The sequence below is a fragment of the Aphelocoma coerulescens genome, chromosome 2 (genome assembly GCF_041296385.1).
Source record: "Aphelocoma coerulescens isolate FSJ_1873_10779 chromosome 2, UR_Acoe_1.0, whole genome shotgun sequence".
Taxonomy (NCBI): domain Eukaryota; kingdom Metazoa; phylum Chordata; class Aves; order Passeriformes; family Corvidae; genus Aphelocoma; species Aphelocoma coerulescens.
In genome coordinates, this window is record NC_091015.1 from 22,439,980 (window position 1) to 22,467,469 (window position 27,490).

At 37.5% G+C, this 27,490-nt stretch overlaps 1 protein-coding gene across 1 annotated transcript in view; it reads left to right on the top strand.

Moving 5' to 3' along the window:
• The window catches only part of ZNF804B (zinc finger protein 804B), a 232,808-nt gene that overhangs the window by 180,769 nt on the left and 24,549 nt on the right, over nucleotides 1-27,490 (top strand). The window contains exon 2 of the mRNA XM_069005765.1: nucleotides 21,878-22,021. Within this exon, the coding sequence (XP_068861866.1) occupies nucleotides 21,878-22,021 (144 nt within the window). The remainder of the gene's footprint in view (nucleotides 1-21,877; nucleotides 22,022-27,490) is intronic.

Consider the following 27,490-nt stretch of genomic DNA (forward strand, 5'->3'; position numbering starts at 1 on the left):
GGAACTTTTTGTGTTCTAAAATGTGAATTTGTGGTTGCAATCTATATATTAAAATGATCTTCATGTAATTATGCAGTAGAAAGTACAGTTCTATAAGTACAAGAGCCTTTTACCAGCAAGACCAGTGAGTCTTTCTCCCTCTAACTCCCGCCAGTGTAAAGCTCAATCCAGTGATGTAAGGGAGATAGGGAACACACTGTGAGCAGTCTAGATAAATTATGCTCACATGTTTATCCAATTAGGTCTACTTTGCTGTATTTATGAACCAGAAAGTGAAACGGGTTCTTTAAAGAGCTCTCCCTACCTTCATGCCAGTTTTGCAGTTTGTTGTTGAAAATACACTTACACAACGTTGTTTGTCCAGTTTGACTAAAGAGAGCTCTGAAAGTATAAAAATTGGAACCCAACAGTAAGGAAATGCTCATAAGAAGCATCTGAAGAAGAACTGCTCCAGTCGTCATGTAGTGGCATAATATTCCTGTCTTGGAATCATCTGGAAGGAAAAATGAAACCTCATTAGAAACGTAGAAAAAAATGCTTGAAAGTTCCAGGATCACAAAGGATTAAATTAAAAAGCATGAAAATATTCAGAAGTTTAATGAAATGACGGAGTAAGTAACAGTCCATTTCTTAGGTCCTTTCAGTACATTTCAGTCACTCCTTTTTTAAAATTAGATTATTGGTATTCTCTCCAGATTTAGAAGATCTCTAGCTATTTTATGATTGTATTACCCTCTGTTTTCTAACTGCACTTTTTTTCCCCAAGATGTGGCATTTACCCTTTTTTTGTTCCCAGTAGAACTTTTTGCATTCAAATTTTGTTCTTGCCTCTTGGTATTAATTTGTGGTGTTTTACATAATCTTTTTAATGTTCTACAAATATGTATATGCAGTATTTCTGAAGATATGAAAAATGAGGCAGGCCCAGTAATGAATTACTAGTTAGAACTGTGTTTGCCATAGACCACAGAAAGGTTCAGACAAAAGATTCTTCAGTGTTTAAAGCCTTTTGGAGAACCAATTTTGGAGATGCTGAAGTCAGTGTTACTTCACAGTTTGCAAGCCTGAATTCTGAATATATACCCCTATTGAAGCATGGGATGAAGAAATCTTCAGCTTCTCAGACTGTTTTTGACTCCATGGAACAGAACATTTGCTTTTGGGCAGAGGTTCTAGGAAGGAAAGGTTATTTTTATTCAGAACACAGTTACATAAAGTTGAAGAACACTAGAGATAGCATGTCTAGTAATAATCTCTTTAGTATTAAATCTATCTTCTCAGCATTTTACATTTTCAAAAGTAGACTCCTCTTTTTGTGTTGTATGTCAGTCTTTATGAAAAAAGAGAAACCGTTCTAGAATGTATTTGAACAAAATATTAAACACTATCTGAATGAGAACAGAATTTTTAAAAATCAAACTGATACTCTCCTTTCTTATTATTATAAAATGAAATTTGACAATGTTTTGAGCAGTCAAGGTGGCTAAGAGTTCAGCAGTCCATGTAGACTTCTTCAGGAGTAATGCATATGACATTGATTTTATCTAGACTATTGTACATAGTAACTCAAAATTGCCTGCCCAAAGTGTAATCACTCTTTTCATTTCTGCACTGCTTGCAAGTGTTCATAGGGAAAAATTGCAGGTATGCTGTGTGATTATATGGCACACACTGAACTCTGGCATCCCTTGAACAGTCCAACACACCTCCATGAAATATCAGCAAAAGCTATCATTTGTTAAAAGTCCATTATCTTCTTTTAACCAAAAAATGCCATGGCTAGAGTATAACCACACAAACATATTTATCCTTACAGACAAAAATTTCTAAAGAGTCCCTTTTTAGTATCATTTACTTTATTGTAATAGTGATAGCACATTACAAGCACCTACTCCCCCTGTATTAACAGGAGGGGTTCTGGACTTTCTTACTTTCTGGTGAAAAATATCTTGCAGAATCAGGTTTTCACACTATTTGAACACTGATGGGGTCACACTGGTCACTCTCTATTTAATCTAATATAAAAGAGAATTACATGTGGTGGACCAGCTGCAGAATAAGTGTTGTCTCTCACCCATTGTTTGGTTGACAGTTCCATTGTCCTTAGGGAGAAGGGCTGTCAAGGGACACCCTACCTGAGAAGAGATGCTTGGTCTCTACTGATGCTGGAAAATTCAAAGTAATAAATGACCTAAAAATTAGGACCAAAAAAAAAAAGAAAAAAAGGTGTTTTGTTTTGTTTTTTTCTCTATTCACTGGATACTCAGAGAAGTTAAAAGGACAGTGCAAGAACAAGTTTTTACTAACACACTTTACTAGGAATACAGGCACCTGCAACTTAACACAGAAGAGGGTTTGAAGTTTTTAAAGTTTGGGAGTCAAAAAATGAAAAGGTCTCCAGATTCATGTCCTAGTGATGGGCTTGACCTCTTTCCCTTGTCAGCTACAAGTGCCAGCAGAAAAGATTGAAAAAGGTTTCAGTTTTTCCCTTTGCTGTAATCTGATCCACATTCCCAAATTATATTCATCTCCAGACTGAAAAATCTAGAAACATCTCTCCCCTAGAAATGGGCAATTGACAGGATTCAGCTGCCTGAGCTTCCTCATCTGGTAGCATTTTCTAGTGCCCAAGGATATCCCATCTGCTTCCCAGGCAGCTCTTCTAGAAAGGTGTGAGACTTGAGTGGAGTCCAGTGCATCAAACAACCCTGTGTGGATGCAATGATACCACAGGAATCTCAAAAGGAACTAAAAATCTCCTAAGCCTACACAGGCCATGTGGTCTAGAGAACAGCTCATGTTGCTCTGAAGCAGATTCTGAGTGCAGGACTTCTCCACAGTCCACGCTCAGCTAACAAGATATTAAATGCACTTACCCTTGAGAGCATCTAAGTTAAAAGCTATTGCACAGATGGGAGAGACTGATGCTCTGACAGAGCAGGACTAGGCACATACCAGGTAGCAGTGAATGTGTGTGGGCAGCAGAACCAAACCCCAGCACTCAACTCACTGTCATAGGAGAGTCTGGACAGTGCACGTTTAGATACCTGTCCTTAGGTGTCATAGTCATGAAATTAATACCTTTCCAAAGGCCTGCCACTAGTGACTACACAAGTTTGGGCTCAGTATGACTATCTTGTTAAACATCTTCTGTTACTCAGCTGCATGTACTGCTTTGGCAGTCCATGGGAGCAATCATTCTTACAGTGCCCTCTGCGTCACTGCTCTTAGGAAAACTTTTCTTGGAGCTGGTAATGAGAACACCCTCCAGGATAATGGAAAACTGAGTGTGGAAATGTCCCGTGGGTGCCAGAGGTCAGCATCTGTTTTCTAGCTTTTCTTGCCCTGGTATTGAGTCTGTAGTTGGATCTTTTTGTGCCTAAACTGAGCAAGCTAATGGAACCATGCAAGCTTACTGCTGTGCAAATAGCAGGCAACTACAGACTGATAATGTACTGTAGTATGCCTCTCTGTGGCCTCAGCAAAATCTAAGGATACAATTCAAAGCTGATGATGGCATTTTATTGGTAGATGTTTTATAAATAGGTTGGTGTTCTTATAACTAAATCAAGTCTGTGCTGTATCACCTACCCATGGTATGTGTGGTACATCATTATTTACATCAGAATTCACCCTGGGCAAAACTACAGCTAGTGAAAATTCATTCCTATACCTAGGGTAAAACTAGTCTTATACTACCAAAAAAATGTCTACTGCAGCCCTCCTCCAAGCAAGCAAACATTACAGGGATGAATGGGAAACTTAACAAAAATTCTCATTGACTATAGGTTAATGTTGTACATAGAGTATGTGAAAGGGACATGGACTGTTGGATTGAGTCCAGAGGAGGGACACAGATGATCCGAGCACTGAGCACTTCTATGAAGACAGTGAGGGAGTTGGGGTTGTTCATCCTGGAGAAGACTCCAGGGACACCTTATAGCACCTTCCAGTACCTAAAGAGGGCTACAAGAAAGCATGTAGTGGTAGGAAAAGAGGCAATGGCTTTAAACTGAAAAAGGATAGGTTTAAATTAGAAAATAGGGAGAAATTCTTTACAGTGAGGGTGGGGAGACACTGGAACAGGTCATCTTGAGGAGTTGTAGATGCCTATCCCTGAAAGTGTGCAGGTTGAATGGAGCTTTGAGCAGCCCGGTCTAGTGGAAGGTGTCCCTGCCCATAGCAGGGAGTCAGAACAGTATGTTTTCTAAGGTCACTTTCAACCCAAAACATTCTGTGATACAATGATGCTATCATACATCTAGCATATACTAACTTTGTACACTGTAAAGCAAACTGAGGACAGGAAGCATAATTTGGTTAATGAGGATTCTGCCTCTAAATGGTTCTTTGTATTGAATCACTTCAAAATCTGACTGAATCACTTCAAAATCCACCTGGCAGTACAAATTTCCTGACTGCTTCCAAGCCAGGTTGCCAGCTTTGGACTGCAGGAAAGCACTTGCCCATACCAAGCCAAAGTGTCCTTCCCCAAACAGACATCCTGTTCTGGGGAGATTAAGCCCTGAGGAAAATCTTCTGAGCATTTCTAAAAATAACATCTGGCTTCTTATTCTCCTATGCCAAAACAAATTACTTAGTATTTTCCCTATATAAAGACTCCAATAGCATTGCTATTGGGGACTCAGCTGCTCTGAATCTGAAAATCCACCCAATAAATCCAATAAAAAACCGCAGAGGAGCAGAAAAGCGAGAATTATTCTAACACACTTCAGGCATGTGGCCAGGCAACTTTCATGTTACAGGGAGATGGACAAGATCACCTAGACTATATGTCTTTTCTTCTCTATCAAAATTGCTATGGTTCCATAATTACATCAAACAAAATCATGCTTTCTTCAGTCTGTAAGTGGTGCCAACTGTTATCAGTATGGAAAGGCAGGACATTTAAACCACTCAAGCAGGTGAAGTCAGTCACTGATATTATTTTCCTGAGTGCTGATAACGGCTGTTCAGCTAATCCAGTTCGTAGACTGCTTTGCTATATTGTAATGATATTTGCATCCCTGGAGGACAGCCACAAGCTATTGAAATGATGCTTGATAATGTTTCTGTGCCAGTTCCACTTCAACTGACCTGCCTGCAGTGTTATCAAAATGTTCACTTTATAGAACCTAAGCTATATTTGTGTCTCCTTGATGGAAAAGAAAAATCAGTCCCTAAACACAGTGACCTTATTGTGTAAGTTAGCAATGACACCTTTCTTGAGTGCAAGAGGGGCAAAATTCACTTTGGGGGCTCACATTCTCTTCTCTGCTATTTTAAAGCTACAGGTTGCTAATGGACTGTCCTTCACTTCTGCACAGAGCAACCCTAGTGTTTGATCCTATCTGCTTAATGACAGGCTGAATGCAGGTTGATGGGTGGGCCATGGAGTGAGTTTTTATTAACATAACTCAGCAAGCTATTGTTCCTATTTTTAACATGAAACCCTCAAATCTAGAAAGGTAGAGACAGTCTAACAACCCAGCTGTCAGCCAAGGAACAGCTGTACAATACAGTATGTTTACAAATGCCCCACTGGTATGTAGCAAAACCTTTCTGCTCTACTGGGTTCAGGTGAATCAGGGCCAAATGTGGTAGAGAATCTGGTAGGGGAAGTTACAAAAGGGGATCATAAGCTGTTCTGACTACCATGTAGCCAAGCCTTGCCTACATGAACAAGTAATTTCATTTAGTAGGAGTGGATCTGTGAATTGAAACAGTTGGTTTTGAGGCACCTACATCAACCTTGTTCAGACACTTTTCTTTGGACAAGATTTAGGCTGATTACTAGGAGCAGTGGTCCCCCCTGCGCATGTGGCTCAAAAGAGTTTACAGGATAAGACATTGGTCTGCACTTTTATGTTTTCATTGGTGGTTGAGGCACATTTAGCATGTACCCTGGGCAGTTCTTATGCTGCAGTTTTTCTTGAAAGAAAGCCAGCTGCACACATCAAAGCTGCTTCCTGAACCAAGCCAATGTGCAGGAAGAGAAGAAGGCTTTTGAGTTTGCTTCAGAAGCTTGCTACTGCTCTGATCCAAAATACTAAGGCAGAGGCAGCCACATTCCCTGAAGAATTGCTGCTTGACATCTGTTTTGTTTTGTTTTGTTTTTTAGTATAAATAGATTAAAAAAATATAAAACCCATAGCCACAAATATAGATATTTTATAGATATTTTAAGTTTCTCAAGCCTGCACTGCAATTAATTTCATTTTGCCTTCACATTCTCAAATCTCTTGTATGAGGTGCCCTGGCTGAACTGCAGATGGTGTTATGCCAGAGCAGTGGTGACACTACTTAAACACAAGGTTCCAGAATCTGATAAGAGCACCTGAGCAGCTTTTACAATGCTAGAATCCAACCAATCCCAAATGCCCCCAACAACTGAAGAGACCAGAAGAAAAAAGCCTTATTTCAATGAAACCAAGACGAATGCAAGCATGGAAGCCACTGTTGCACACGAGAATTTCAGAATTCCCTTCTGGTTGAAAACAAAGGGGAAAATAAGCTTAAATTCCACTTAAAGTTGCAGCCTTTGCCTTTCCTCCAGTAACTTCAAAGTTTGTTTTTTTTTTTTTTAAATCTGCACACTGACACTCATTGTAAATGGAATTCAACCCAATGCAGAACACTAGTCAAGCTCCTAAATTTTGCTCAAGGCGGGGCAGAGAATCATAAGTAGGTTTTCTCTGCAGGGTTGAATTTATTCCAAAATTAGATGCCAGTGTCACATCATTACATTTCAGGACAATACAACTAATTATCATATACAAGATGTGAGGAGAAATGAAGTAACTTCAGAAAATGTCTTGGTGAGGAATTAGTGTTTAAAAAAACCCAGATTTTTTTTTTTGTTTGTTTGATAGATGATAAATTTTCTGGGCAGGAGTATAATTTCTGAATTAAATAATGCCTGAAATGGGATGGGTTTGTGCCTGTTGCATAAATATCTTGTTTGCTTTGTCACTTTAATTTTCCATTATTTTATTGTATGCTGACTTCTTTTTTGTTTATTGAAAATAGAAGCATGACATTAATTTCATTATCCTATTCTGCTTGCAAGCATGTATTACATTTGCAAATGAAGAAGTGCTAAGGAGAAGCAAATTCAGTAAGAGGGTTTATTATGCATGCATAACCAAGCAAGTGCTTGTTTTAGAACAGTACATCTTGAACAGTTGTGATAAGGATTGTCAGGATTTAACTGTGAGTTTTATGAAAATAAATTTTTTAAAAGTATCTACTGCAGAAAATATTTTAGTTCATTGACCTCTGCATGTTTTATCTTAAGTAGCAGCCAAAATTGTTATATTTATTATTAGACTGAGTTAAAATCTGAAACAGAGAAACTAGGGACAAATGTGATTATTGTTAAAAGATTAACTTGTCATAAACTCTCATTATTGTAAGTAACCTCCTCTTTTATGGCATCTTCAGTAAAAATGAAACAAACTGAAAAAAAGCTGTTTTTCAGCATTAACCATAAAATCAGAAATTATGAAAACAAGAGTTTTGTACATTTAAAATAATTTCGAATACTCGTTCCCTTAAAATCTGCACTCTGCTGTAAATTTCAAGATAATATTAATGTTATGCAAGAAGTGATGGCACCATATGTTTACTTGAAGTGATTTGTGAAAATACAGGTTATTAGGAGAGCCAAATTGGTAGCCGGGATAGTAGTAACACTATTTCTCCTTATGGCAGAGTATAATGTTGAAGCATTATTTAGATTTAGTGATGCCAAGTTCTTATAACTTATATACAGTAATATCATATATAAATTTAAAATATTAATAACATAATAAAAAATCTAATAATGTAAAATTAACATTAATTTGATATTATATAGAGCATATTTACATCACTATTTACTACTGTTGTAATAGTGTAATAATATGAAGTATGTAATATATATATTAGACGGAATTATAAAATAGTTATACATACTATACTTCAGATGCTAAACAGACAAAGGTTGAAGAATGTATATCAATATACTGAGGTTTCTTTTCATTTAGGTGAAAAGAAGATTTTTCACCTAGTGAAAGTGAAGTGGGAAGATTTTCTTTCCATCGTCTTCCATGGCTATGTTTTCCCTTGTACATTCCCCCTGGTGCTTTGTCATTTCTTCCTTTATTTTCCAATTATCTTTTTTGTCACATTTTTCCATGCTTTCTAGATATCCTCACTCACTAAAATTTTTGAAGATGTAGTCATGCAGTTCACTGGGCTAAGGGTGGAACACGGGGGGCAATTTCTGGTACAATCGCAAACCGACAGGCAAACCTTACTCCTGTCATTCAGTGCTTGCTTTCACTTTCTCCATGGTGCTGGGAGTGTGTAGTGTTGTACTGAACTCCTCTGTCCTCCTGGTGATTAGAAAAGGGACATGAATAAATGCAGTACCATGTTCCCAAATTGAACAGAAAATGCAGTGGGCAAGACATGAAATGAAGGCCAAGTTTGCAAGGAATTGCTTAGCTATTTGACTTCAGGAAGGCATCCCAACCCCTGAAGGAAGGACACATAAAGGCCCATTTTTTCTCTTGTTATTTCCAGATGATATCTCATTCAACATGCTGGATTTAAACTGGGCTCACAAGAGGCTGCTGTGATGGCTACTGCAGCCCTACAGGTTCAAGGAAGGTGCATACAAGTTCAGTGCTGTAAAGCTGAGCCAAAGCCCTGGCACTGTACTCAGTGTGGAAGACAGTCAAGCTTCAGAATGATGTTTTGAATATTAAATATAAGTTTATGCAACCATATGACAAATTGTCCTAGAGATGAAGACAGAGATGACCATATACATCACATATGGACATAGCTGGTTTTTTATTTCTCTCTGTCAAACATATAGAGCAATTCCAGCAAAAATTGTCATAGTTATTCTTCTAGAACATGATAGATATTTTGAATATATGAAAATATCTTGTACTGAATTCATAACTGGAATTTTCTATATAAAGGTCACTGAATATGGCTGAGCCTCCAGCATTTAAGAGCTGTCTTCCTCTCAAATGGGGAAAATTTTCAGGCTAGCAGTAACTGCCATTTTGAAGTTTGAATCTCAGACACGTCACACCTGTCATGATGCAAATGAAGGCCTGATTGCTTTTAAATTACTACAGACTTAACCTCCTGAACGAACTAGTCACAGCCCTAATGAATTGAGCCAGAACTTCTTTAGAAATTTCCCATGGCATAGTACTTGTATTAAAAACGGAGGAGACTATCTCTAAATACAGGCAATGAGGCCTGACAAAAATATTTCCTGTACATTTCTGCAGTGCACTTGTGTTTTTCTGACATGTGTGGGAGATGGTTGTGAATACTTGTGCTAGTGAACATGTCCCATCAGATAGCTGTTGATATCAGTGTGAGCAAGCTCAAAACAGTCCAGCTACACATTAAATACATCTAATCTTGTAATGGCTAATTTTCTGTTGGGTCTTCCAGACAGTATATTGACAGTGTAGAGAAAAGCTGTTCAGGGATGAAAGTTAAGTGCAGTAGACGAAATCACCAGCAATGGAAATTCACTAGAATAGGTTGTTTTAAACCAAAATATAAGCAGTGATGTGTCAATGGAATGGATACAAAGTAATGAGATTTAGAAACTGTGGCAGTATAAAGTTTGTGCAGAAGGAAGTAATGAAAAACACCATATAAAATAACTCCCCCAGGCTTATTAATATACTTGCTATGAACAGTTGTTGGGGTTTTTTCTGCCCATCCACATTAATTCTTTGTTAAACTTTTCATTCATATTCTAACTCAGTCTGAGCTACCCAATAGTTTATTAATTGCATTCAGATTGATTGTGGGTACATGCATGACATTACAGAAAACACTGAGTGTGGTCCCCAGACCCTCTCAGGAAATTCAGTGAATTCTCAATGTACTAGAGGACTGCGTTGCTGAAAGAATCATAAAGTCTTCTAATATCTTGGGTTTAAAGGGCCCAGAAGGATGGTCAAGTCCAACTCCCAGCTCTTTTCAGCACTACCAAAAAATAAACGGTATGACTAAGGTGTCCAGATGAAAACGCTCTTCCTCTGCTTCTGCTTTCATACATACAGTTATGTAACCAAGCATCATTTTAGTGAAGCCAGACAAACCATTGAGATTATAACCATGTTTTTTGTTTGTTGCATTTTTTTTAAGAACAGACCATTTACTATGGAAGTTTTAAATACTGGAAGAAACGTCTCATCATTAATTCATTGAGTCATCTATTTTAATTAGATCAAGAGTTAGAGAGCTCACACACTTCTATTCATATTCATTAAGAAAATGCACCATTACCTAATAAGATTGTGCACTGTTTCATGACACAAATGGTTGGACTAACACGTTATAAAAATCAAAGTTAGAAACTACTTCTATTCACTTATTTTGCATTAAAATTATTAAATATTCAATACAGAATCACAGTTAAAGAATAAAGAATCCAGGGTGTCTGTAATGGTTATAAATTCAGTCATTTCTTTAAGACTCATTCTTTAGAAATGGGACACAGTAAGGCAAGAAATTTAATGATGGTACTCCTGGAGCTGAGAACTGCCCATTTGTATTTATAACAGGTGATGGTGAAGCCAGAAATATTCTTTCAAGTTGAGAGATGTCAGCTTGGCTCATTTTTCTGAAATCAAGCACGTCTACATTGCCCTGTGTTCAGTAAATTCATGGGATTAATGGACACCCCAGGAGGCCTCATTTTACAGCATCAAGCAGCAATCAGTTGCTTGAGTTGTTGTCTCAGGAAGCCTCAGGTCTCCACAGCAGCACTAGAAGTGCTCATTACGTCTGAGTAACAATCCCAACCAAGCACTTGTGGCTCTGTGTTATATAGTTTATTCATTTGAGGGAAGATGAGGATGGATCATCTATTTGTTCAACAAAGTATCTGTTTAAGATCTTTTGTGTCCCAGACACTGACATTTTATTTTAAATTGCATGTTGTATTATACAGTTCTGTTCCTAATACCAACAATCATATATGATGAATTCAAGAGCACAATAGATGTTTGCTATCAATTTGGTAGCATATTAGTATTTTACTCCCAAAATACCATACCACTGCAGAAAAAAAAGTAGCTTTGATTACAAACAGGCATTTTCCTTTTCCACACCTTGTTTTTCTTTTTTTTTTTCAAATCTGCCTCTGCAAGAATGTGCTCACCCTCCCTTTTATTAATTGGAATAATCTCTGTAAATCCCCCTGGATTTAATTGTATCTTCCTTTTTGTTTGTTTTGTTTTCCCATTTATTATGCTTGTTATAGCTGGATCTTATGGTCTCATTAGAATCAGTAGCAAAGCTTCCTTTTAGTCCAGCCATGCTGAGCCGTGCTAGAGCCTGGGCTGGAGGTGGAGACAGCTACAGCTGTGGTTTGTCATGCAGCTTCTGGGAAGGCACTTTACCAAGATGTGAGGATAGGGTGGAGCATTTCAGGCCAGCATTTTTTGATAGCTCTTCATGCCCTTTTGCAACATGTCCTTAACTTGGGTCATAGCACAGACAGAGAAATTGGTAAATGGCACAAGATGTCACAACTGATTGTGAGCATGGGGGTTTCTCCACACCTCATGAAGGCCAGGAATTTTCTCTAAAGATATATTCTGGCTAATTTTTTTTTTCTATGAATAAGTAATTAAAAATATTGCAGACTTACAGCTGATTAATGAGCATCACTACCAATTATACAGCCTGGTAAACAAAGAAACTGGCAGGAAGGACCAGGATTCTGTCTCTGCCATGGATTGTAACCTGAAGGAAAGGAAGGACCAGAAAAAATAGAAGGCAAGAGAACAAAGATGCAAAGTCATGCAGGATCATCTGTAAATCAAGCAGGATACCATGGGAGGTAAAGATTCTGTTGTGTACCCCTGGAGTTGTTGTACACTGAGCATGAAAACTGTGAAGAAAACCACTTAGCACTTGGATACCTGGGCTGCTACCAGGCAGTTATTCCTGCATCATGGATGAAGAACATGGGATGGCAGAGAGTCTTACTTTGGAAATTGCCATAATGGTGGCATTAAGCTACAAGTTAAGTGTCCACTTGTATTTAAAAATTAACTAATTTTATTGCCGTGTGTGCTGCAGGGTGAGTTTCAAGCCATAAGCACTTGGCTAAAATAGAGGTAGAAAAAGTGTTCCTTCCTTCCTTCCTTCCTTCCTTCCTTCCTTCCTTCCTTCCTTCCTTCCTTCCTTCCTTCCTTCCTTCCTTCCTTCCTTCCTTCCTTCCTTCCTTCCTTCCTTCCTTCCTGTCACACTCATGTCTTTTCTATCTCCCTCTCTCTCTTCCTCCCATGCATTTTTTCCAATCAGAATGCAAATATGCTTTCATCTAAATGAAAAGATTCTTTTTTGCTTTAGGTCAGGTCATGGAACTGTAGCTTGTATGAAATTGCAGAGTTAACAAAGAAAAGTATATAGAATTTTATAACTCACATGAATGCATTTGGGGAGCTGCAGAGGAAGAGGGATATGTGCATGTGTAAATAAACTTCTTTTTCCATTTGGACTTCATAGAGCAATTTGGAATTCTTTCTTTTTCCCTTGGATAACCTCAAGTGCTGAGAAAAGCCAAAGCTTTCATAAATCCGTGTTCTGGGCTTCTGTTAAAAAAAAAAAAAAAAAAAAAAAGAATGCATGAAAAGGTAATGCACAGGAATAGCCTGATTTCTGGTTAAAAACATGTCGTCAAATGCTACACAATGCAACAATGATGCAGTATTTTATGGATGAGTTTTAAGAGAAGGTGAATGGTATAAATATAATTCAAATGTATGATTAATGCTTACCCTGCAAGATGTTTTCTGAAGTAGACTGCAAATACACATAATAGAAGAAATAAATTGACCAATCTGAATTTACTAATTGTTTATCAATATATCATAAAAATTATTCTCTGTTGCTATAAGCAAAGAAACCCACTGATATTAGACATATTGCATCATTTATGATATTGAATAAGTCTACATGAGCTGGTTTTAATACTGAGGTATCTGCAAAAAGAGCCTAACAATATTAAAAGAGAGAGACAAATGTTTAATGCTATTAGTATTAAAGACTATAAAATGCTATCTGATAGGATTAGCCTGTATTTTGTGGAAAAGGCACTTAAAGAAAATGGTTCTAGCAGCCATATATGAGTTGTGAGATAACTATTATTATGCTCATATCAAATGCTGTATTTCCTACACAACTACTGCATGATCAATATCATTATTGCAAAGTGCTTTTAGCTAACTCAAATATGAAAGACACTACATATAAGTTAAATTCCATTGTGTTCTATAGAAAAAGCCTTTAGGCCAAAATGTACAAAGATCTTAAAAAATGTCAAGTACATTTAATCTTAAAAGAGGTGACAGACAAAGAAATACATCACACAATCCATTAAATGCAGTGCTAGAACATGCATTGTACTCTAAAAATTGCAAGTGGAAAAGCAAGAATGGTAAGATATAAATGGAGGACTGACTCTTCAGATTAATTGATAATACCTCAATCATCAGAAAAGGAGTAAAAGAAATGATCACCTGAGAGGAGGAGAGAGAAAGTAGTATGAATCAGTGAACAAATTGGAGGAATTGACTTTGAATAGAAGGCAGACAAAAATGTCACAATCAGATTCGCTGAAGGACTCGCATTTGTGCAGAAAAGCAGGACTATAAGGAAAAAGGGAATGATGTTTTTTTTTCTTCTTCTCCTTAACAGGAACAGTCCTTCTGTCCAACTGAAAACAACCATTTCCATTCCACCTGCATTTTTCCACAGTCATATTGACATGTAAATTCAGTGAACCCTTTAGTAGGGCATATATTTAGAGCATTTGCACCAATCACCATATCTGCAGAGTAGCTGGAAATATATTGATATCCTCTATAATTTTTTATCCTTCTAATCTTACACATGAAGCTCTTAGAATTTGCTTTTAAACACCTAGACTATAACCCCAACTGTAAGAATCATCCATTTCCAGTTACCCCAGAAATTGTTTCATCCTCTACCACCAGTACTTTTGACAGTTCTGATGCCCTTTGTGTTCTCAGGCTGTCCTTGAGTCATATTTCTTCATCTTCTTAGGGCTGTTGCTCTAGATACCGAATTGCAACAATTTTTATTTTTTTTTCTTTAGTGGCAGTGTTTGTATTTTTAAATTGTTCTTTAATGACTTTATGCTTGGAAATTCTTTCAAAGCAATAAATCAAATGCTAATACTAGCATTAATATAGGGCATAGATTAACAATGAGGCTCAGAGATAAAAATAAAGCAGCAACACAGTAATCATTAAGCAGATTTAGTGTAATTTTTGATTTTCCCAAATCTTCAAATCACATTTAGTCAACCAAATTCCATCATATATTCCCCCTCATATATATATCATGTTTCATCTTAAAATGACACCTGCAACTTCAATGTGAAAATTGTCCGTAAGTCTTTCCCATTGATGATGAGAAACCTTATGGATTCCAGCCTAAATATACTGAAGACTTTACATACATCATCTGGTCTTTATGACTGAGTATATTTCCTGGTCTATTTGGAAATTGTGTGTTTGCTGTATTCAATTTATTATTTTTTTTTAATCTGCATCTCACTAATTGGTTTATACATGAAAGCAGATCCTTTATCACCTTCTTTTACAACTGGGAGTTGCCCTGACTCAGGTTTAGGACCTCCCATTTGGCATTGTTGAACCTTATGAGGTTCACATGTATCCACTTGTTGAGCTTTTCCAGTTCTCTTTGGATGGCATCCCATTGCCCAGGCATTTCAACCACACCACTCAGCTTCTTGTCATTGAAAACTTTCTGTAGGTGCACTTGATCCCACTGTGCCATTGATGATGATATGGAACAGCACTGGTCCTAATATGGACCTGTGAGGACACTGCTCATCGCTGATCTCCATTTTATCCCTTGATTTTCTCAAATTGAACTTTCTTTCCATTTATGTTATTTCCATTCTATTTTTAATACCCTCTTTAAGCTGGCTGTTTATCCCAGAACTCTTATTTCTGCACTGCATGCAATTGCAGGCAGTTTTTTCTCAGGTCAATAAATCATAGTTTGATAATTACTTTGTCGTAGTTTAACCCCTGTTTAAAACGAAACTACTATGAAGAAAATTAACTCTATCCCAGTGAAAACCAGCAAATACTTCCTTTAAATATATCCCTTTGCAATACAAAATGATCTAAACTCTCAAGTTTGATTAATTCTATATTTCTCTAAAAATTAAACTGAATACATACAATTTTGTATGTATCTTACTGTTAGGTGCCTAATTACCTTTGCAGGTCAACTCTTGATCCCATTTATAGAAAATCCAATATATGCAGCTGCCTCAGTTCTATCAGTTTCTGAAAATGAGGAGAAAAATGTTGAATCACACTGGGATGTTTGAAAAATGCCCCCTTGTTTCAGTCTGCGACATCCACAACAAAGAGTTTTAGTGGTTATATTCTCCATTTATAATGTTGAAAATGTGTATAGAAAATCTCAAAATTCAATTATTTTATAAAGTTACCAGAAGCCACAATGTATCTTAGAAAATAAAAGATTTTCTGAATACCTGCATAGACCTACTTGTGTTCCTTGAATTTATTTTGTCCTATAAGGTTTGTTACAATCAGCGGTGATGATTTTGATTGTAAATTAGAAATTGGTTTACATGTCCTATTAGTTCCAGCAGGTTTGTACTCTGAGAGGCATGTAGGACCTGCTAAAAGCATTGCACTTCTCAGCATTCTAGTAGCAAATGGATGGGCATATAATTAAAAATGTTGCAGTAATCAGCTGAGTGTGAGAAATATGAAGATGTATTTATTTGCAGAAGTTAGGTGTTGCCTTCTGAGTCAGCTGAGAATGACAGCATTTACTGCCTTTGAAGGAAAAATCCTTTGCAATAGATAACTCTGTAATTCCTCACTGTAGTCCTCACAGTGGCAGAAACTATGCATAGAGTTTTCAAGCTGGAGAATGGCAGAACATATGTGAGATAAATGAAAATGTTCTGTACTGCCAGCTATTGCAGCTGAACAAATCACTTGCTTTTTATTCTATCTCCACAGCTAAACTTCCCTAGGAAAGTCTTTAGGTAAGATTACAGTCTTCTCCAGGGAAGAAAAATAAAGAGTTTTCAGGGAAAAGTTCATTAATTTCAACCAATCTGATGTTCAGTTACATATCCTAATATCAGGACATTTTTGTGGTACTCAAGTTTCACACTGCACACAAGTACTTTGATTACTTCCTGCATTCTATCACCTGCCTGCTGAGTTTTAAGGGTCTTTTAAAATCTATCTCACTCTAGCTGCAGAAGAAAATATATAAGAACATAAAAATTATGTGCAGCTATCCCTAAAACCAGTGAACAAGGAAGATGTGGTAAACGAGCACTCAAAATGAAGGTTCTAAAATTGCTGTTTCTACACATCTCTGCACAGGTCCTGACGACCCAGAGATGTTCTGCAACAATCCAGGCAATTCTATACATTTTCCTCAAAAATGTTATTTACAAGTGCTCACATTAATGCTCCAATGAAAATATGAATTACAGACTGAGGTCTAGTTTGCCTAATTTGGCCATGTAACTTACTTTTAAACCTCTTATTCCTCTCTTCTGCTCAAAGATCTCTCAAGCACATCTATGCCTTTCCCAAATTGTGGGAAGCAAACTGTCTCAAAGGCTACATCTACACTTTGGTCTTCCCCAAAAAGCACATACACCCCAGGGCAAACTGTCCATATGTCCATACTTGCCCTAAGTCTCCTCAAGTCTGTCTGGTACTGTCAGGTGTAATTATGGTGTTTGTTTTGATTTCAGTCTGTATGAAGAAGTGTAAGGGCTACATTAAACCGCTGTTGGGGCAGTTCTTTTGTGGCATGATGCTGCATGTGCTTTTATGGCATTCAAGTGTTGCTTTCTTTGGAAAAAGTCATTCGGGTTTTCATAAGACTCTGCAGGGAATGGAGAGATTGGTAGTGTCTCATCTTTGCTGCCTGTAGAGTGTGGTCCCTGCACTGAATGTTATTCTGGAACTGTAGTCATTTTTATCTCAAAGGAAAGTATGAAATGAAAAAGCCTGAGAATGAACTATCACACATGGAGTGGGAATGATAGAGGGCCAGATTCTAGAAGCCAAGTTATTTGCTAGTGTAGATGTACCAAATAGTATTTTACAGCTGACATTTCACCAATACTGAATCAAGTGGAAAAATTACCCTCAGCATCTTACTTATAACATTACTATTAACATGTCAGAATGCGATTTGCCTTGACTTTCATTGTTGACTTTCATTTAATTTCTTTTCCACTCTAACTCTTGGACCTTTCTCCTTGCACTTGCATTTACTCAGCTATTCACAATCCTGTATTGATGAATGTGATTTCCCTGTCCAAAGTGCAGCACTTAACACACATCTTACTGAATTTTATCTTGCTGATTTAAGACCGTATCTGAAGACTATTACATTAATTTTGAATCTCCATCCTGGTCCCTAAAGCATTTGTGTGCCCTGTGCTGTTAATTAGTATCATTCATAGATTTCATACATAATCACAATTCATTTTGTCATCTAAATCACTAATGAAAATATGCTTAAAAGTCTTAGATGTAGACTGTAATCTGTAGCTAATTCATGTGCTTATATTTGTCCTATTTCTCCTTTAACCTGTAGTCTGAGAATCCCCAAGAAGCACCACAGTATTTGCATAAGTATTTAATACCTGCATTCATATCTAATCTGGTTCACAAAATTATATTTAAGTTACCAAACTTATGTCCCCAAAGAAGGAGCAGTCTGTCACTTACTGAGCTCTGCATTAACATAAGTTAGCTGTTCTGTCACTAATTTTGCATTCCAATTTAGAAACAGGTAATCAAAAGTGGGCTAATGGTGCTGTATTTTTCTCGTGTTCTATTACAAGCACCCTGCATTTACTCTACTATCTTTATAGAAATCTGTGGGTTTGTAGAAAATTGTGTCTGAAAGTTTTATTGTATCAAGTGACCTACTTTTCACCTTAGTCCGTTTGAACATAGCAGATATATTTACTATCAGTTACTGAGACAAGAAATGTGGTATTGTTTTGTCTAGATCAGCATCCTTTAACGGCCATGCAGTCTATTAAATATCTATTACAGACTCTGGATTTAATAAATGATTTCTAATTGACTATATGTCAGTGGCAACATTCAAGAAAACTCAGTTACATGGGATTTTTCATTGATTTTCCCTATATTAGAAAATGAAATGTCAGCTACCATTAATTGCATTTTCACAATAAGAAGCATACTGCAAAAGTAGCTGCTAAGTGAAAGCACTTCTAGCTTAACATACAATAGAAGTTTTTTTAAAAAATGAATCCAATATATAAACAATTATTACAGTTATGTGCCTCTGTGGGTCAAATTGATGACAATCTATATATATACAATCTATAATACAGAACCATTTTGCAGGCTTCTAGGAAAAAATGCATTCAGATACCTATTCTGCACTTGTTTATCCTTGTACACTACACTGTCTGCATCCAGCACCACAGAAGTTGGTTAACCCACAGTTTCCAGGAGCTCTTACCTACAAGGATGGCATCTCCCCTGACATCAGCTTACACCACTGCTGTCCATGACTCAAAGACAGAACTGCTAACTTTTATTGTCTTATACACGTGTCTACCCAGGCTATGTGTACTGAGGAGGGTGTGATCCAGAATAAAGTTTATGAGACTGTGACACTTAAATTCCTTACCATGGATGCTGCACAGTTCAAAATGTGTTGGTGCATCTTTCCTGCTTGCATGTGTCTGCACTGGTGTAATCAGGCCTTCATGATCACATATGTTTTCTACAGGTGTAATTCTATAGATTTTCTTTCATGCGATCACATTTATCATGCCAGAATTGACCATCTATATAATCCTGGTGGGATGATATTAGAAATCTGGATGTGAAAATTCATTTGACTATGCACAGTTTGCACTAGTGAAGGAAGTTCTTATGTCTTTGTAGAGAAAGAAAAATGCATGACCTTTCTAAAGTATGTGATGTGGCATTCAATTTCCCTGCATCTGATCGATAAGCAAGCAGGAAGTTACATCTTTTGCCAAGGTAGACAAGCATAATTAAGCAATAAGGCAATGGAGGTAGTTGTGATTATCTTAGGATGCACCTGGGAGCTGCCTTGTTGCTATTTTAAAACATCTTTATGTGAAAGGAACTATATTAATTTCTGCTGAGAAAGATGAAGTTGGCAGTTTGGAATGCTCATGAGCAGCAGTTTCAGCTGTGCTTTACAGACTAAGGTGGTGTGTTAGACTTCTCCTTCAGCAGAAGCAAAGATGGAGCAGGTTGTAAACATTTAATTGACAGTTCAGACCAAGGGGAAAAAAAAAAAGAAGCACAACCCCTCCCCCAAAACAATTATGCTTTGGCTGGCTTCCAGTGAGTGTGAAACTTACAGTTTTACCAGTTTAGAATAAAAATATGTTGCCTCCAACACTTGACTTTCAGGGAAGACATCTCTGCATAATTAATACTATTGCATCCACATTCTAATTTATGCATTTTAATTATATCAAAGGCCTGGTGAATAATTAATGCTAGCAAAACAATGGGTCTGAAGCATAAGCTGAAAAGTATCACTTTTTAATGGGCTCAGTAAATTTAAATAACTAATGAAAGCTATTTAACTATTTGATTGTGAGAATATTTCTCCTGATACAATCAAGTATTAACTACCATAACTGAGCAGCCTCTCAACTGGAGAAATGTTAGCTCAGGCTAGTTGTTTTCTGAGTGTACTACAGTTCATTGACCCACCTGAGCTATATGCTTGCAGGAAAGACATTTATTTGGATGTTTCCCCTCTGGGAGGGACTGGCGTGTCATTTGTATCCTCTATAAGACGTAAAATCAAAATTCCAGGCACAGTGTTCCCCTTAGACTTACTGTCTTCAAGTGGGTCAGTTCATGCAAGTTTCATGGAGAGATTTAGAATTGAATCTAAAGAAATACAATATAGAATTTATTATCTTTGAGTTCAGCAATCTAAGAATTAAGGAGGTAGGCCAGGTTAGTAATTTAGAGCCTTGCAGTGGTCAGAGAGAGGTAGAAACTCTGGAGAATTTAATCTCATCCTAAAATGGGTTTTTGAAATAGATGGGATTAATAACCATTTGGCAGTGTCTAGCATTTTTCTGTTTCTTACAGAGGAAACTGTCTTACCCATACACCTAACTTCTAGACAGCCAAATTTAGATGAAGTTAATCTCACTAGCAAAGGCAGCCTCTAAAACTATGGTGCAAAAAAGACCTACTCACACCAATCTGAGGGTGTAAAGACCAAGGCAAAGCAGATGGGCTCACAGCACAGAGCTGTGCAAAGTTCAGCTTGTCACACTGACATGTGCCAAGCATCTGGTTGCTTGGCCAAGTCTCAGACTTGAACTGTGTCACTCATTAAGAAAGTCCTTTCCCCTTTGAGGGGCTCAAAATGTATGTTCATGTTGATTTGCCATACCCAAACACTAGCCTCCACCCTGCTCTGGTCCCTGGAGCAGTGCTGGGCAGTGTGATGTGCTAAGTGCAGGCTGTCCCAGATGTGCAGTGTGTCCTAGCTTTAGTGTACTCTGAGTTTGTCGTGCAAAGAGTGGTGAAAGCATGTGGACAGCAGACAACAATGACTGCACAGCATGGGAAGCCTGGCAGCAGAAAGTACTCATTTCTTTAGGAGAGTAAAACGATACAGCAAATTATGAATTACTGCAATCCCTGGCAATATATTACATACACTCAAGAAATATCAGCTTGTCAATATGAATATAAAATGAATAGCTTCTAGCAACTTTTTTGTTCTTGTTTTCCACATCAGAAGTTTGCACTTCAATGCAAAATGTTTAAGGAAGTGCCATAATAATAACAATATAATGAAGGACTTTTAAAAGAAATAAGATTGACAAAGGCTGCTGCCAATTTTGCATATGAGGCCCTTTATTTAAGTGCATTAATTTGAGCTCAGAAATTTTTGGGTCCTATGTTTGAAGTTTTCTTTTTTACCTAATATTATATATTGAAATGAAAGTATTTGATTCTCCATAGCAATCACTTGTGTCACTGGGGAGATATGGAGGGTGACTATGCAGGAACTAATTGTGTTTTCCGTGTTCTCAGTTGTGTTTGCATGAGCCTAGACATGAGCTAGTGCTCTCCTCAGTGGTTGTGGCCTGTGTCAGGCGGGCAAGAATTACTTTCAGTTTGGGTAGGTGGGTTGATGTGTCCCCTCATGGAGATGTTGGGAAGGACAGGGAGGAATGACAAAGGCTCTTGCAGAGCTGTCTCTGCTCCAGGGAAATCTCAGCCAGCCATAGCAATCTGCTGCCTGACCCCACTGAATATTTCATAGAAGGTAGAAAGTAGAACACAAAAAAACCCCTGCCATAGTATCAGAGTAAACCAGTTTATTTCTTGTGAGCAATAGTACCTGAAAGAGCGGACAGATGTTGGGGCAATCTAGGGCTGGTGTGAGAGTTAACACTGGGAATTTACTTATTCTTCACTGCTCGGCTTCCCTGCCCAGGAGCTAGGCAGTATCCTGATGCTCTTCCTCTGCACCCCATTCTTCTCTACTTTTCTTGCTGCAGAACCTACAATGAGTAGTAAGAACAATTCCTCAAGAAACACTATTCTTTTATTAAATACAGTTTAAGACCAAAACCTCCTTAGCATGTTTGGGATGGATTCTGGTGTTTTAGCTGTCCAGTGCTTGTCCAGTGGATGATGAAAAGAGCTGCTGAAGCAGGAGTTCACGAGCTCAGGTGAAGCATCTCCCTTTGCTTCTGCCTCTGCAGGACTATGCTGAGAAGGAGAAAGCTGCAGCCAAGGCCCTGGAGGATGTGAAGGCGAACTTCTACTGTGAACTGTGTGACAAGCAGTACCACAAACACCAGGAATTTGACAACCACATCAATTCTTATGACCACGCTCACAAGCAGGTAAACTTGACAAATGTCTTGCATGTTACAGTGGTCTCTCTTCTTTCCTCATTGATTGTGGGAGGTTTCTAAATTCACTCAAGTAGAAGACAATTTATCACTTGATGTTTTCAACTTTAACTTGCTCCTTTCCATTAAAGTAAAAGGGAAAATATTCATCTTTATCACAGCTTTATCACAGCTACTCTGACTGAAAGACCTCCATCTGTAGTTTTAGATACATGCTTAATACCAATGTCCACACTAAATTTGGTATATTTAAATGTGGAATTACTTAAAAAGCACAGGTGGGGGAAAGACCACTTCCTCAAATAACCAGGTCCCTCTTTTGGATGCAGAAGGCATATGACCATGCTTTTTGAAGCTGGTTGTGCTGTTCCAAGGGCAGAAAAGGGTTTTTTTGGTTTTTTTAAAGCATCTGTTTCTGGAATTAAAATCTATGTTTCATAATGTTTCTCGGGTGAAATACATTTTGCCTTGCATGCAGAACATGATATAAAATAATCCCTAATGAGATGTTGAATTCCTGGAAAAAGATAATAAATACTAATTTTTATCACTGTTTTTGCATCAGTTTTATCACATGTGTGCGTGGTAGGTATACCCTACCCATATGTGCCTATTAACCTTATTTCCTGCATCCTAATTTTCCTCCAATTTTAGAAAAATCCATATTTCAGTTGGCAATATGGAAGGAAAATGCAATTAATTCATATAAACACTTTAGAATTTAAAGAAACTGGTTTGTGAAGTTCAGGAATGAACATTTCTGAACCTCTGAAGTGACAGATCATACCTGCTGACCTGACATGTTGAGCACGTGTAACTAGATTCTACAGACGTATTTTTTCTCCTGTATTTCTGCTAGTGCTCGCATTTAAGCTCTCATGTATTGCGTGCATCCAAGTTGCCAGGGAATTTGTGTCCTCTGTGTGATCACACTTGTGGGTTCATGGGGGTCAGGAGATGTGAAATCATTAGAAGTTGCAGGTATTTCTGATAGAGGATTAGAAATAATAATGTTGAATAAAATGAGCAATGCTAAAGGAAAAAGTCCTCACTCTCCCTGAAAGCAATCTTATTGTCTTCTGCAATATCACAGAGGATGTAAATCACCCTGGAATTTTTTTGTGTGCATCTATCACAGCACTCCATTAAAAAGCTGCCTAAGGTCTGCCCACTCATCATGCTGAACCATCCTGCTGAATTCAAGCACCCCAGTCAGTTACCCATGAGTAATAATTGGACTCTTTTGTCCCATCACTCCCAAAACGGAGTTATGTATTTATGTATTAAATCAAAAGCAATTTCTCTCATCACCATTCCATTAATTAATCCATAAAAAATTTTATAATAATACAAAACAAATGTTTTTCCAGATCCTAAATATGTGACTCTAATCCCTATAAATCCCCATTTGCTGCACAAAGGAATTTTTCACCCTTCAGCTGTTTTTTTAAGTCATCAGAAATGCATCTGAACTCAAATTGAGCCATTTCTGCTCTTTTCTCTTCACACACTTCCCCTGCAAAAAGCAGTTTATGCTAAATCAAACAGCCTACTTCATGCACCAGCTATGATTGGGTTGTTGGGCAGGGTAGGTTTTGGCAGGTCTGTTATAAAAGGGCTTGTTTAAGCAATAAAACTCTTCTTAATTTTCAGATAAATTTACTGCTTTAAAAGCCGCCAGACATCGTGCTGGAAACTAAGAGTCTGCACAGAAATGCACGACACATACAGAATATCAACTGGCAGTGCAAGCTCACCTCATCCTGCCCTTTCAGATGTAGTTCAGAAGCTCAGTTAGTGCAGGATTAGCTAGCTACCCTCCTGATGTGACAGGGTAATTCAGTCTCTTCTCCCATCTCACTTCTTACCTGGTCAGCCAAGCCTGGGAACAGCATTAGTTTGCTTCTAGGAACAGTGTGGATGTAACCTTTTCTCTGACTTTTATAGTGAGTCACAGAAAAGCCTCTATTCATCATGCTTTTTTCAGAGTAATCTTAAAAAAAAAAATCTATACATGTATATAATTTATGGTTTTCTGTGGGTTTAGTTAGCTCAGTTTCAAAATGTTTATTCTGGGAGGGACATTAGCCACCACAAGAGCTTCTTCCTCTGAAGATAGCTTTTCTGTTTCCCAGCAGTAATTTGAGGGTAGCTTTAGTAATCTGCATGGATATGTTCTAAATATCATTCTTCTAATGGAGAGTAAATTAAAATAAGGAACTCTTTGCATCTCAGTAACAATACAGTGTAGTCCTCCCATGTGATTTCCCACTTAAATGCTACTACTTCACAATTTGTATTAAAGTGGCAATGATGTTTAGAGAAGATAGAAAGGCAGAAACAAGGATATTGCACTGAGTACTTAATCGTAAGTCTTTTGTTTGTCTTCCAGAGGAAGCAGATTTTATTCAGAGAATTATGGCTTTAATCTCCAAATATTGTGGTTTCATAAAATTAATTTTGTGATCCATTTTCTTATAGATGATTTCAACCAGTTGTTATAGCAGGAAGTGCTGAGTCCTGGACCTAGAAGTTGGCATATCAGCCACTGCCCTCCCTGTCCTCAGAGGCTGCAAAATGTTATGATGACAGTCTGGCCTTGTTTGCATAACTGGTCTTTCTGCTGTCTTTCTGTGTTAGATTACTCTAAAGCAGTATACTCAGACAGACTTTCTCTCTCTCTCTCTCTGCTTGCTACATGCCTTCATACTTATAGATAGAAAATATGATGTATGTGTACATATATATGCATAAAATTTTGACAGACCATCAAAGATCAATGCATACATCTTCATTATATCCTAACACTGTAATGACCCTGGAGAGTTCCAATATTATTTATTTATTTTTGAGTAACATTGTCTGACTGTTAAGCAATTTTTATTCCTTAGGTTGTCTTGTCAGCATTACTCTCAACATATTTCCTGACACACTACAAGAATTTTTCACTGATATTACCTGCTATTGGAAATTAATTTATTTTAGTGCAGGGCTGGATAAATTGAACACAGAAAACGTGTCTGATTACAAGTTTGCACTCCCACCCAGATTTACCTGAGCTGTCTGTTGTTAAGCCTGATACTCAACAAGGCTGGGGCAGGAGTGTGAGTGAACTTCCTGGAGAAACTTTCGTCACCATACAGCCCTGTGCAGACATGTCTCATTGGCCCACCACATATCGGCTAACCCACTTGAAATCACAGCTTTTTTCCTTGTGTTTTTTTCTATGACTTTATAAAGTCTGGGGCAGCAGTCACAGGGAGTAGCCCATTTGATAAATCTGCAGTTTCTCTCCTCAAGCATCAAGGTGAATGATGCTTGCTCTCGCTTGCTCGCAGTATTCTCTGCAGCAGAAGTTAACTGAATCAGAATGGGGTACCTTGGCTCTGCTGAAGCTACCTGAACACTGAAAAGCACAAAGGTCCTGGTGTGAACAAATTCAGAAGTGATCAGGATACAGATAACCAAGACAGGCTGCTATCTGAAAATGTAATACATGTGGAAGTAGGCTAAGCTGAAAATAACATATAAGTGTAGTTCTTTTAACCCATGTTGTGTGCATCTTTAAAATGAAGCCAAACTTGAACAGAGATGTCTATTTAATTGACATTATTAAATGGAATATTTTAATAACTCCAGGTCATGCACAGTGTTCATCCATTCAGTTAACATCAAAGTAGTTGGAGCTTTCAGTATTTTGTATAAATAATCCTTAGCAATCAGCAAGGTTTTTAGATGTCAGCAAATGAGAAAATCACAAATCTGTTCCATGTACTGCAATATAATAATTGTGATGATGATAATAATAATAATAGAAATAAGCAGCAAAGAAAAACAAGACTGTATTGCCATCTTGGGGTTTCTGATCACAAAGCAAGTCTCTAGTTTTGTTATCAGAATTTAACGATACAGTTAAATGCATCACATTCTCTCATAAGACAAAAAAACCACAAACAGACAAAAACCTATAAAAAGCACCCCATAACATAAATTTTAGTGCCTTTGAAGCAGGCAGTACTAAGTAAGCAAACAGAACTTTCATTCTACTCTATTTTACATGCACATACCTGTATTTCAGTATTTATATCCATGCATACTAGCATTTGGTTATATTTTTGGCATAAGAGTCTGATTTAGTGTGTACAGCTGTTGCCACTTACTGTTAAGCCTTTATGGTGCTTGTGGATTTAAGCTCTAATTCAGGCAGAGATTTAGCTCCTGTTAAACATCAAAGCTAGAAAATATGCTTACATTTTAGCTAGCATTGCTGCTACCACCCAGAAAATGCACTGATAAGTTAACTCAGAGAAGGCTCCAGGAATAAGTGTAAATGCTGAGATCTTGTTAGTTCATCTTGAGGGTGTTTTCTCCAGCATCTCCATGTTTATTGGAGGGAAAAGTAAGTCACGTCTTTTGGCTCTAAAGTAAACCTCTATCATTCAAACATTTTCATTTGGAGGCAAGAAAACTACTTTGGCAACTTCTGAGGAATTTCACCTTAGGATCTGGGAAATTAGGCAAACATAATAAGAAATCTTCTTATGGACAAAGTAACGTATATTTAGCTGTAAGAACACACTAATCACAAACAGGACTACACCAGCATGAAGGCTCACTACTGTGTGTGCTTGTGTAGTCTCTGCTTTTTCCCTTTGAAACATAGGTGGACCCCCTATTCCTCTGGCCCCTGCTCCTGTACCTGTGTATCAGGATATTGGCCTTTAAAAAGCTGGTTCTTTCAAAGCAGGACACTGGCCCTGCTTTTGTAGGGCCAAGTTTTGCACATGGGGTCTGTACCCTGTGGCCACCTCAGGAAACAACCTGAATGGTAAAAGACCTCATAATTTCTTGGTCTCAGTTAGCAACGGTTGCTGTTTGCAGTCACTAGCATTCTACTCCTGTAACTCACAAAAATCACCTTGGTTTGATGGTTGTTAAGAAATAAATGCATACTTGTAAGAAAACTTTTACATTTCTCACATCCCTAGTAAGATTAAAGAAAAGGAGTCAAACCAGAGAAGCAGTAACATGATATTAGATTCCCTCAAACAGCTGATTTATAAGTGGCTTGAAATGATACAGGAATTTTGTATATGTGGTAGTTACTGTCCTCTTTAACTACCAATGGATTCCTATGCTCAGAAGCAACTATCAAATGCATGAATTGTTATATGTGTGCAATTTAGGGGGTTTAAAACTAGGCCTAGTCCTGAAAACAATTTTGAACTTTCTAAGAGGTATGCCTATAAGCAGCTTCCCAAAAATAAATTAAAATATTTGAATGCATAAAATGAAGGATGCTCATATGTTTATTATTATTTATATTTCCATCTCCAGAATATTTACCATAAATATCTTTAGTCAGATTGGATGCTTTTGACACATACATCAGAATATTGACATTATGATTCAATATAGTCAACAGTTTCACAGATTTTTTCCACAAAGTATTCTTTAATT